The sequence below is a fragment of the Lepeophtheirus salmonis genome, chromosome 3 (assembly GCF_016086655.4).
Source record: "Lepeophtheirus salmonis chromosome 3, UVic_Lsal_1.4, whole genome shotgun sequence".
NCBI lineage: Eukaryota > Metazoa > Arthropoda > Copepoda > Siphonostomatoida > Caligidae > Lepeophtheirus > Lepeophtheirus salmonis.
Genome location: NC_052133.2, coordinates 25,410,781 through 25,424,241, shown reverse-complemented (window position 1 = coordinate 25,424,241; position 13,461 = coordinate 25,410,781). Strand labels below are relative to the sequence as shown.

At 31.7% G+C, this 13,461-nt stretch overlaps 1 protein-coding gene across 8 annotated transcripts in view; it reads left to right on the top strand.

Annotated features, from left to right (window-relative positions):
• Nucleotides 1–13,461, top strand: part of Ac13E (Adenylyl cyclase 13E) — a 40,994-nt gene that overhangs the window by 18,457 nt on the left and 9,076 nt on the right. For all 8 annotated transcript variants that reach the window (XM_040708833.2, XM_040708835.2, XM_040708837.2 and 5 more), the window contains 2 exons: nt 448–743; nt 868–1,343. In XM_040708833.2, coding sequence (XP_040564767.1) covers nt 448–743; nt 868–1,343 — 772 coding nt within the window. The remainder of the gene's footprint in view (nt 1–447; nt 744–867; nt 1,344–13,461) is intronic.

Genomic DNA, 13,461 nt, shown 5'->3' with positions numbered 1-13,461 from the left:
TCTTTCTCTCAAAGATTGTACAAATAACGAAGATTACATAATCCTCATAAACATTAAATAACCAATGGTTGTGGAGGTAAAAGGAAGGTAGAATGATAAATGATGTTCTGTGGATTGAGTCATAGAGTGTTGATGTGTGTTAATTTATTATTCATCTATCCCCCGGAAGGGGACCCCTATATATAATATACTTTTATGTATACTAAAAAAAAGGACTTGAAGGCAAGGTGATGAGTCTTTAATATCTAGAGATGAAGGGTTTACCTGCAAATACGTATTACAATATTGAATATTATTTATATTGTATATATTTGTATGTGGAATTGTTTCTTCCCCACTGAACAACTTTAATTATGCAGAATAAATGCAGGTCCCTCCTGAACTTATGAAAATGTGTTACTTTAGTAAAATTATAATACTATATATATACATATATTGTTCCCTTAGGTTCGAATGCGAGATACTTTTATGAAGGTGGGTCATTCTCTAGTTGTTAAGAAACAGCTTGTCACAGAGAAAGGAATAAAAGAGCAAATGATTATATCCGTGATGCCTCCAAAAGTAGCTGACTGGCTAATGAAAGAAGGACATGCTGAGGATGATTGTGACTCTGATGATTGTGATGATGATTTCTCGGAATCTGGATCCATGATACGTAAAATATCATCTCCAAGATCCTCAAATCAGGGTGATATTCGTACAATATTTCGACCTTTTAACATGAACGCAATGGAGAATGTTAGGTAAAAAAGAGTTTATTTGAATTATTTTAAAATATATTTTTTGTTTTGTTCTTTCCACTATTTAGAAATTAATATTAATTATATATTTTGTATCTAATTTTGAAATTTCTCTCTTCTATTATAGTATTTTATTTGCGGACATTGTGGGCTTTACAAAAATGAGCTCGAATAAAACTGCTTCCCAGCTCGTAGGCCTCCTCAACGATCTCTTTGGACGATTTGACGATCTTTGTACAGCTACATGCTGCGAAAAGATTTCTACTCTAGGAGACTGTTACTACTGCGTCTCTGGCTGCCCAGAGCCAACACCGGATCATGCTAAAAACTGTGTCGAAATGGGACTAGCCATGATTCGTGCTATCCGTGAATTTGACGACGATCGCAATGAGTCTGTTAATATGCGAGTAGGGATTCATACAGGGACGGTTCTTTGTGGAATCGTTGGGAAAAAACGCTTTAAATTTGACGTATGGTCTAATGACGTTACTCTAGCAAATAAAATGGAATCATCTGGGAAACCCGGACTTGTTCATATATCCGAAAAAACATATTCCTTTCTTAAAGAAGATTACTTTGTCTCAGAGGGAGAGTCTGTTAAAGGTAAGAAGGAATTTATTATTCTTATATTTATTTATTTAATGCTATGTATTTTGAATGTAAAATACTTAGATATATGGGATCCATTGCTTCTGTATCTTTTGAATTATGTAGTCAGGTTGGATTAATTAATTTCAACAATATATAAATTTTGGCAAAACCCATAATATATTTATTTAGCGAATCAGGGTGAATGTATATAGCTTATAAGTTTATTTACGGAATTGTCCGAAAACCATTTCTCTTAGTATGAAATTACTTTCTATGTAAATTCATTTTTATTCTAATGTAACGTTTTTAAATAGAATCTTCTATTCCCAAACAATTTCAAAAAAAAAAAAAAAGGCAACACATCAAATACAAAGTTATCTGTATTTTCTATTATTCACAAAAATGTATGCAAAAATTCAAAAATTGAAATTCCACAATCCATAACTATTCACATATAAAATAATTACGAAAAAAAATTCTAGTAAAAAGCCATAATTTCTTCTTTTTTTTGGGTGGGCAACATCCCTGCAGACGCCCCTGATAAACAAAAAAAGTGATAATTTTGATGACGTTTTTTATGACCTTTATGGAAAAGTATTTGAGGCTGAGGGAAACAACTATTTGAATACAAGTAGATCTTTTTACTATGAATAAGTACCTTAGATTCGATGCTTTAAGTATAAATCAAAAGTATTCTTATGTAATTTTTGAAGCTTATTTTTCGAGTAGGTACTAGTTAATTTTGTTATTTACATTGTACAAATGTCTTAATACATTAATGCACATATACAAGTACATATGAAGAGGGAGGGAGGAGGATTCAAAAAATATAACCATAGAAATGTTGTTGTTTTTTTGTATCGTGAAAAAATACATACATCATGATGCTATGTTATGCATGATGTATGTATTCTTCTCAAATTTCAACTTTGCTTATTTATTTATAGAGACTGAGCGATGTGATTATTGATCTTTGAACACTCAAACACAGAGAGAATATATATGTTTGATCCTCCGCAGAGAATTGTCCTCAGGGAAATTGCCATCTGAGAAAGATTGCCTACAATTATGAGGGGCGTCTGCAGGGGAGGGTCTGTAGCCCACGTCACATTTCAAAAAAAAAAAATATATATATAGTTCTTCAATTATTTTGAGAATAGCTATTGATTTTTCTGATATTTTTAGAGGTGACTAAATCCAATTTGTTTTTGGATAATCAAGTACAAAATATGATGTACATTTTGAGCACATCAAATATTTTAGATCTCATAATTTATAAATGTCTTAAATGCAGGTAAATACAATCAGTATGAAACATCAATTGGTTGAAATCAGTAGGCAGTTATGATTTTTAAATTGGGGTGGGGAGTTTACTAAATAAATCTTGGAGGAAGATTTTTTAACGGCGCATGTGATTAAATTTATCATTAGAAAAGGATTATATTTTCTTATTTTTACTATAATAAAAAATAAATGTCTGACTAAAACACTTAAGTACTTTAAAAATACTAAAGCATTTATCCAACTACGGATAGCGATGGCAAACATTAGAAATTCACATTTTGTAGTGATTGAGGAGAAGGGAGAAGCGAGACAGAAGAATGAACATGCTGTATACTTAATAATGAATAAATAATACCTTGTTAACATTGGCTTTCGGATTTATAAATTTGGACATACAACCATCAGATATGATAGTTATAATTGCCGAGCAGGCGCCTTCATCTAAAGACGCCTTTCAGCAGTGATACCTACATATATCTTGTACAACATATATTTCTCGTCTTTATTGTGACGCTCTTACTTCCTTGCTCTCCACCCACAACCATTGCATCGATATAATGATAGATCTACATATTGGGCACTATAAACTCATTCAATAAAACAATGCAGGATTATATATATACAGGGTGCGGTTTTACTATTAAGAATTTTCGAGACCAGGACATAAACCTTTTTATTTCTTAAATTAGTATACTTATTTACAAATCCATTTATATACAAACGTAGGGACCCTCCATGAACCTAATCATTCAATCCAACCACGGCCTCCAACCTGGCGCGGAACTTGCTGCACGCACCTGGATCAGGTTATCCTAATTCATATTGCTCACAGCCTCAATAATGAAGGCTCTCAGAGATTGTTGTGAGAACGCTTGTTGGACTCCCTCTCCAAGACACCCCACACGAAATAGCCTAAAGGATTGCAGTCCGGGGAGCTAGAGGGCCAAATTTTCTTAGACAAGAACATCTCCAAATTGTACGAAAGCCAATTTTGTACCAGATGGCTGGTATGAGTGGGTGCGCCGTCTTGCTGGTAGAGATATGGTCTTCTGGCTGCTACCTGCTCCATCCAGGGGTTGAAAATGTCTCTCATGACCTCCAAGTAGACTTCCTTTGTGACATTTTGGCCCTTGGCAAAGAAGCGAGGGGACATGACGTCGCCCTCATTGGAAACGAGGGAAGGGGAAGCGGGAAATTTGGTCTTGTCAATGATTGGGACGTTACAGGGTCGGTTGCATTGTACCTGTCATTTCTCCTGTTGATTTTGGTATCAATACAAAATATCTTCTCATCAGAAATGAACTTACTCCGGCCGGCTGCTGAGTGCTTGAGAGAGACAATCAGCTTTTGATATCTTTCCACTCTCTTGGCCTTCATGGCCTCGAAAAGCATCTGCTGTACTTGGAGTAAGTAGCTCTTGGACCTGAGGTCCTCATGGACGGTTTTTCTGATTGTGCACTCATCCACATTCATCATGTAGTCTGGTTTCTCATGGAGATACTGGAGTGGTCATTGATCTCCTACTAGAGCTCCTCCAGACAGGCCGGAGTACGTTTTTTAGACGTAGATTGATCTACCTTCTTCCTTGCTGGTGTTTCCATCCCTCCAGACTCCTTGAACTCATTTGCAACTTTCTACACGGTGGCAGAGGACAACTTGAGAAAGTCGATGCTCTCTTTGGGCGCACGGCCTCTATGGAGTGTGACAATGATTGCTGCAGGACGGTCGTACTCAGAGGATATTTTCAACGCTTTGTAAACGGAATTTATACAAAATTGTCTGTTGAATCTGATAAATTGGTTTTTAAAGCTGTACAACTAAGGGTTCCCATGAAAAACTGGTTTAAAAATTCTTAATTGTAAAAATGCTTGGTTTTTGGAATAATATTTTTTTTTGGGAAAGAAATTGAGAAATTAAATTTTACAATTTAACTTCTACAATAAACTATAATTATATAATAGGAAAATTTCTATTTTAAAACCTCATTCTATACAACATCTTTTCTTGGTTCTGTTCATTTGATGTAAATATAATCAAACCTGAATCCTCTTTTCAGACTCTTGAAAATGCAAAATATAATTGAATATTTGAAGATACTGATTATTGTAAATATAAAGCAATTTGTTCAAATGTTTGACTCTGTGATTTATTTATTGTCCTTGCTATGTTCCTTCTTCAACCATAATGAAGATTGAAGATATTTACTAAGATTAATTCGCTCATCCTCTTACTAATTCCATTTTTTGATTCGTATTTAATATTCGTTCTCCCTTTTTCTGTAAAAACAATAATTAGTTTTTGGCATGTGTTTTTTTTTTTTTTATGCATTTTTGAATCGACGACTCATTCCTAAAAAGACTGTTTATGAAAAAAATCAAACTTGCCCTCCAGAGCCCAGGACTCTGGTCTCATCAGAATTAAACATATAGCCTGACATACGTACCTTACACTTCTAACAACTTTTATTTTATGTTTAACGTCTGTATCTGTCTCTGTTTTTGAAATAAATGTGTTTTTATCATTGTTTTTCAATGCAGGACGTACATCACACACAAAGACATAAATTATTTTAATATATGTAGGATTAAAAAAATTACGATTATATTTCTTAAGTTATGATACTCAATAATTTCATCTATAATTTAGAATCTTTATTGGCCACGATATGAACCCTTTCAAATAAAATCTCTTTAACTTATGATTGTTTTATTTTGACAATCCATTTTGGCTACTTTAAGGGCAATTTGTGACACAGCCAAAGGCTTAATCGGAATAATAATATTGTTGATATAAATTGACATATATTCGTCCAACAATACAAAATAAGTCATTCACTCTCAATCTTGTGAAAAATCATTATAGCTTGCTTCTGTGTTGACGGTATTATTTATTGGTTCCAGGCAAGTCTTAGGACCGGTCATTAAGGCCCTCAGTTACTTTTAATTTTTCTTAGAAATGTCGATGGTTTATTAAACCAAATAAAAAATATGATATATATATATATTGCACATAAGGTTGGTTTGTTTTTCAACTTTTTTCGTTTTTCGATTACGGCTAGTTCGAAAAAGTTGTGATATGATAATGTGAAATGACCTAAAGGAGCCTTCACATTTTTATTTTTTTGGGGGTTGGGGAGGGGGTCTGTATAATAATGTTGCCAAGTAATATGTTATTTTAAGCATTTCTATTTGTATATGATAGCCGAAATTTCTTGATAGAAATAATAAAATGGCCAATATATATTTATATATATATACAACGCTTATCATGAATCAACAAGAAATTGTATTCCTGTCCTTCTGGAAATGGAGCATAAGTATAATACTGGTTCGTGCGAAATGGATGTACCACTATTCAGCGAGAGCACACTTTTGCTACTTCTGAGTCTCCATTATGTCAGACGTGATTGATTACTTTAAAACATTTATTGAGCACACAATGACAGCTATTATTTATGAATTTGACCTCCATTGCTCTCAATGACGGCCTTCAAGTGGCCACGGAAGGGGGAGCATACTCTGGTAATGTAGTCCTACGTCTTCCAGCAGGATGGGGCACCTGCCCACACATCCAATGATTGTTCTGCTTGTTGAAGACGGGGTCGACAGTGAATTTCGTTTCATCCGAGAAGAAGATTACACAGTTGCCATGATGCTTCAGGTCGTTTAGGAGGGTTTCGCTCACTCCAAACAGATATCTTGTTGCTTAGGTGCCATTAATGGTCTTTCCACGTTTCTCTTGGACTTTCCCACCGGCGGCCTTGATCGCCCTGGATACGGTGGAGTGAGCCACTTTTTGGCAATTTGACCATGGGCATGGTGGATTCGGCCTCAAACGCCTTCTTTGACTCGTTTGGGGTCAGTTTGGCCGGCTTTCCACTTCTGGACTCGATTTTAAGGTGTTTCCCCTCTTTCATGATCTTTCCTACCCTGTAGACGGTGTGCTTCTTGATCCCAACAATTTTGACAATTTCAGGTGTACAATGGCAGGTGCAATACAGTAGTGATGATACATCCATTTCGCACGGCCTGGTATAAGTTATTACTTTGTTTATTTATCAAAAAGAATCAATCATGAAATAGTCATCACGTATCAAATAAGAGGAACACAACAAAATCCATAAGGTATTTTTGAGTTAACACCATGTTAAGAACCGACAATTGAGACAGTACTGGATTGACCGGACCGGACTGGACCTAGGTCCTAAAGAAGGACCGACACAACACTACCCCTGTCCTTGAATGAACTACAAGGTAGAAACGATTTACCTTGAAAAACATAATTATTTATCCCATTTGTTCTCTTACATAAATAATATGTACCTCCTTGTCTATTGTATCTATTGAAAAAGCCTTATAAATTACAAAATATATGTATACTTTGCTTCATAGCTCTGACCTTATCTGGGTTATTTCTAGACATACATTATAATTGCTATTACAATCTACATACATATATTTATGTATGTAGATTGTAGAGTAATTGAATAGAATAGAGTCTAGTTTGTGCCAGTCAGGGTTCGTCACTCATAACTCATATACCTCAACATAATATGTATGTATAATGTAGATACTACACACAATTTAAGGAGAAAAACATTTTTATTGAGAATCTTTGTATGTTTATATTTATATTGTTTTATTTGAGATAGAAATATGACAAACAATATACATTTCTTATTTCTCGAGAAATTGTATGTCTTAGAGATCGTAAATAATAAATACGTCAAACTCAAGTATTTATTTTTAGACTCCAAGAAGGAAGTATTTTATTTCAACCTAGTTTTTACGTAAAGCTTTAAAAGAAAAAGGTTATTGGAAGAGCAGTTGATCAATATTTGTAAATGTTATTGGTCGTTGGGTCACTTTTTTTATCCGTTATGGGCGTCGAGTTTTCTTGAAGATTGCTGCATAACTAAATATACAACCTTAATGAATTCACCCTTTTAACTGAATTAACAAGGTGAATTCTATTAAGGTAATAAAAAGTTGCGTTCGGCATTAGGGAAAATGACAAAAAATCATATAGTAACGCCTTTATTCTCTAATGGTATAATAAAAATTACATCTTGTGTGGGGAAAAAGATAAACCATGATCATCATGTGTCTCCTCAAGCTAACAGACTTACTTAGTTTTGAAGCTTTAGTCCTACCCCGACTAGTGTTGTGTTCGTCCTTATTTAGGACTGAAGACTCAAGTCCAGTCTCGGTCCGGTCCAGTTCAGTCCGTAAAACTATAAAGTTCCGTCCTTGAGTACGTCACTCTACTTTATTTATCTTCTTGTAATCAGTTCTAGTACTGAGTGTCCTAAAGAACGGTCTTATGACTCGGCTGAGCTGGTCCAAATAAATAAGGATCGGCACAAAACTAATAATTATTAATTGTGCATGGATTGTTTTTTTAGAAACCGTGGTTGATCCAGGTTATTTGAATTCTGTAACCAAGGGGGTACGCAGGATTATAATTAAGTAAAGCTTAGTTTTTGGAATTTTTTTGAAAATTTTTCCAAAATCCATAGCTGTTAAATAAAAAATTATTATTTTTATGAAAATTTTTTTCCAAAATCAAAAAAAATTAAAAAATTTGGAAAAAAAATTCAAAAATCTGCAGCTGTTCTCAAAAAAAGAAGTTTCTAATATAAATTTTTTTAAAAATCAAAAACCAATCTGACCTGCAAAATATAAATTTAAATAGTAAGTGATGAACATGTTAACTTTAGATAGATTGTATATAATTATATAATGAATGAATTAAAAGTGGGATTTCCCAGTTAAAGAAGTTTTTCCTTGGAATTTCCCCTATGTATGAAACCCCGTGATCCCAAGAGAGAAACCTTCTTAATACATTAATAAGTATAACATGTTTTTGTAGTACTTGTTTATATTTATTAGAACCACATTTACTTGATGTCATTTTTGTTAACTAGTATTATCTAGGCTTGATATTAATGCATTCGCGTGGTGTGTCAACTTAAAAACAATTTTGAACAAAAATCAAGAAAAGGAGGAAATCCCTATTAATTTTTTTACTTCATATATCTGAACATACGCTCCAATATTTCCTAGACATATTTGGCTCAATTATAGGCTTTGTATTTCAATTACTGAGATGTGTGTAGATAACCAAGAATTTTAATTCTAATTTAAAATCCACAACTATTCACAAAAAATTAAATTTTTTGTGGAGAAAATTTTTAAAAATACATCGTTATACACAAAAAATTGATTTTCTTTAAAAAAAAATTTAAAAATTATTTTTTTTTAAATTTGACAACTTAAATTTTTTCCAAAAATTTAAGAAATCAAAATTTATGCATAAAAATCATAGTTTTTCACTCAATTTATTTTTCCTTCAAAAATCCATTTTTTTTAGTAATATGAATAATTTTAAGATAGAAATTGATGGTAATTATTCTTTTACTAATGTAATTCAGACTAAATTTTGAAAAAAATCATATAGTTTCTTTTGTGTTGACAGGCCACACGTATTATATTATGTAATAGAATTTGTCCCACAAGTTGTAACTAATTTTCACTGGGTCGTTCCTTTTACAAGCCCAATAGGACGGGGTTTTTCGGTCAACTTTTTTCGAATTTCGATTAGTATTAGTGCGGCAAGAAACTAACCATTACAAAATTACATTGTTCTACCGCGATGTGATCTATAGTTTGCACATCCCGATTAAAGTTTTAACTAGAATAGGCACTCAGTATAATGCAAACCTCCGCCTATGGTCATTTCAATTTGTTGCAGAGGTAAAAAGGTAAAATAATTTATTAAAATATAGCCTAAATCTTTACTTTGTATAAAATCATTTGAATATATATTTTTATAGCGTATAAAACATATTCATAAAGTGATTTTCTAAAGTCATCCTATAGACCAAAAGAGGGAGCATCGTAGTGTGATTAAATTTAAATGATCAGTGTATAGCGCGCATTTTGTTTTTAATGTTTTCTAAAAGAAAAAATCAAAATATATGTTAAAAATTATCTTAAGTCTTTAACTCCAAAGGATGACTTTAGAAATTTAGATTTTTTATAGATAAAAGAATGTCCATCAAAACTATTTAGTTTATTGCTAATTATATCTAAACCTTTCAATTTAAGAAACCTTATTTTTTCTTGTTGTCATTTGTATAATAAAGATTATTATATGAAACCATTTGACTGTTTGATTACTTATATAAAATATAATATACAAAAACGATTCGTCTTAGCCAGAATCTGTCCAAATTACACTGTAAAATTCAAATAAATTGAAAAACAATTTATTATATATGTTATTTTGTACGAGTTGTAACTTGTATAAGCATATTTTAAAAATAATCACAATTGAATGTCTAATATCATCGTATTTAGTAATTACAACAAAAGCACATTTTTTATTCTTTTAATATTACTAGGTTATTATGTATTTACGAGTAGCATAACTGTGACCCTTTGAACTTTATAATTTCCCAGAGAATACTCATCAATTTGTCATAAGATAGTCTAGGTATGTTACAAAAGAGGGAGTGCTCTAATCTTTTTTCTCCCCACGTGCTAAATTGCTCAAACAACTGATCGATAAGAAGTTTTGTGACGCATAAAACGCCATAAATAGATCTTTTAAATTATATATTTGATGACATCTTCTTAAAGATATTACAAAAATAATGTTCTATAGGGTTTAAATTATATTGGCATTGCAAAAATTCAAAACAAAACAAAAATCGCAATATACACCTTCATTTAATAACTTAAAATGACTTTCAAATTGGCTTTGACATTTTGGGCCAAAAATAACTTCTAATTAATGTAATTTTTTTTTTAAACCTAAGGAACTTTGTAAATTTTTCTATTCATTAATGATAAAAATATATAAATTGATAAGACATAATCAGTTTGTATGAGATAAAGCATTAATTAATAGTTAAGGAATATAAGATGTAATAAACTTCAGATTTGCATGGCAGTTTGGTGCAAAAAATCACCCCTACACATTGACAAAGGAAATTTTTAAAAACACCTAAGAAAGCTTTCATATTTTTCTATTCATTGGTGAAAAAAATATAAAAGTCAATTAAGGAATCAGTTTTTTTGAGAAAATGAAGTTTGTAGTCGCTATAAAATAACAGGACTATTTTTTTATCTTCAAATTGGCTTCGACATTTTGTGCCAAAAATGACCCTTTTAATTAATACATAATATATTTTTTTTAAATCTAAGGAAGCTGGCACATTTGTCTATTCATTATTGAGAAAAATATAAGATTTGATTGACGGAATCAGTTTTTATGAAATGAAGAAGTTTGTTGGCGCTATAAATAATGAGAGGAATGTCATGTTTGTGTTATGCTCATTCCTTTCCGGTCACAGAACATCGTACAATTCACATCTAGGAAATTGTAGGTTCCGTGATTGGAACTATGACAGTCCTAAATGAAGAGAGACATAATTTGAGTCAAATGATAATAAACTAACTCTGGGCGTTATATACATATAATAAGCCAGTCTTAAAAAAATTGTTCTGAAGTCGTGTGATCGAAGGAGAAGACTGATTTAATTTTCGACCACGAATCTCCGGATTTCTCAGTGAATAGACAATGGATTTTAATAATTGAGGTATTTATTGGAAGAAGCCCTCCATACACAACGTAAGAGCACATTTTTAAATTCATATTCTGATTTTTTTTTACCTTGTAACATACCTAGATAGTCTAAAATTAAATTGATGATATGCATATCGACTATTCATGTCATATTCATTATTGCATTATCCTCATAACAAGTACATACATACATACTTTTGAATTCTTCATTTAAAGTCATGCATCTCATTTTATTATTTGTAACTTGTGCACGACTTATATATGTAAATATAAGTAAAGTAAACACATGAATATGCACCATCAGTCATCACCACCTCTGCGAGGAGATCTGTCATGATTAAGCTCAAAATAAACAAACGTAGTATGAGCAATATAGTGTTTTTTAGTCCTACATAATATTTATTGCTAAACTTAAGTTGTAAAATGAGTAACACTTGTTATACACATGTACAGACATATTATACTTACTCACGTTCTCAAACTATTCCTCCTGTATAATTGTACATTAGTACATATGTACGTATGATTGACTGTATGGACAATGGACAAACAACAATACTCTTTACTTAGTAACACCACATGCATACGCGTATGATCGAATCATAACAAATTTGAATTGAGAAAAAAAGTTCTTATTTAACTTTTTACAATTTATATATGTGTATAGTCAAGACCATTTTACAAAGGATCCTAAAAACGTTTTAAAAAAAAATAATATTCGGATTAAAAAAGTTTCCCTCCACAAGAGTGAGAAAGTTGCTTCATCTGAGCCGGTTAAGAATGTGGATCTTATTATTACCAATTAGAAAAGGGAAAAACAATTTTTAAATGACAAATTTTCAATAATCCTTTATAAAATAAGATTTTTTTGACTGACACAATTTGTTAGCGTGCAGAAAGTGTTTGGTAGTATAAGGGGCGTCCGCAAGGAGTGGGCTGGAGGGACTATAGTCCCCCTAAATTCATAAATTTTGGTCGTTATCTCTTCTAAATTATCTGTTGTGCAAAAATTGTAAGTTTTATACCTATGAGAGTAATGTGTATTCCATTGAGTAACGAGTATAGCTTGGAATTCCTCGAGTTTTTTATTTATTTATATATATATATAAACATAAAAATACTCGAGCATTAAAATTTAGCTCTCGGTAATTATGACTAATAGTGCGCAGGTTGTTTTTTTAGAGTTCACGGGTACTGTTTTTATGAATTCCATAACCTGATCCCACGCCCAGTAAAAACTTAAATAGTAAGCTAGATAATTTTTGGTGGAGTTGTATAATTCCGAAATCCACAACCCGACATGCGGGCAAAAAGTCAACTCGGTATGCATATATAATTATAATGATTAAATATACCTTTTTTTATTTCCCGAGAAATTCCCGTATATCCCGGGAGATAAAACCTAGTAGGGAGGAGCTACATGCGATAAAACACGGGTTTAAACATTAGATACAATAATACCTGTTACTTATAATTTGACTTGAAAAATTAAGTACTATGTATGGATGTACATTAGTAGATCATGTTTCTCATTTTGAATATATGTACGTATATATAGTAGTATATTCATATGACTAATTGAGAAGAGCTTTAATGGATTGATGTCTCTAAAAGCTACATTAAAAATATGTATCTAAATACATAGACTCACCAATTAAATCTTTGATCATATCAAAATCCCTTTTAGAGATACGAATAGGAACGATTTATTAACTAATTATTTGAATATTATTACTACATTCACTTATGTTGGATGTGTATGTATTCTAACTTAAGTGTTTGTCTGACAATGAGTCTATAATAACTATGTGTATGTCAGAGGATTAAATTAGTAATTCTATATTTCGATTAAAATGTCACGTCACAAACAAAACTGTAGGAAGGGGAATTCAAGTGCTTAGTATCGTTGTGTTATTAACGATAAAGTTAGTTATTATATGACAAATTAAAGGTTGATGTTTTGGTTATCATAAAACATGTATTTTCTCTTAAGGTCAGCTCATTTTTCCCTTTAAAAAAAAGAAAGATTATTTACTTGAAAAATATGTCTTAAATAAATTAAAAGAAAGAAAATAATAAAAAAAATTAAAGACAAATTATAAAAGTTTTTAAGAAAAATCTTAAATGACCTTTATTATTTGAAATGATTAAATAATAAGGTTAATTATTACGCCCCTCTGAGGTCATTGGTCTGTGAGGCACATTCAAAATAAACTATCTATAATTATAATAGTTAATAATGTAGTCACAATTA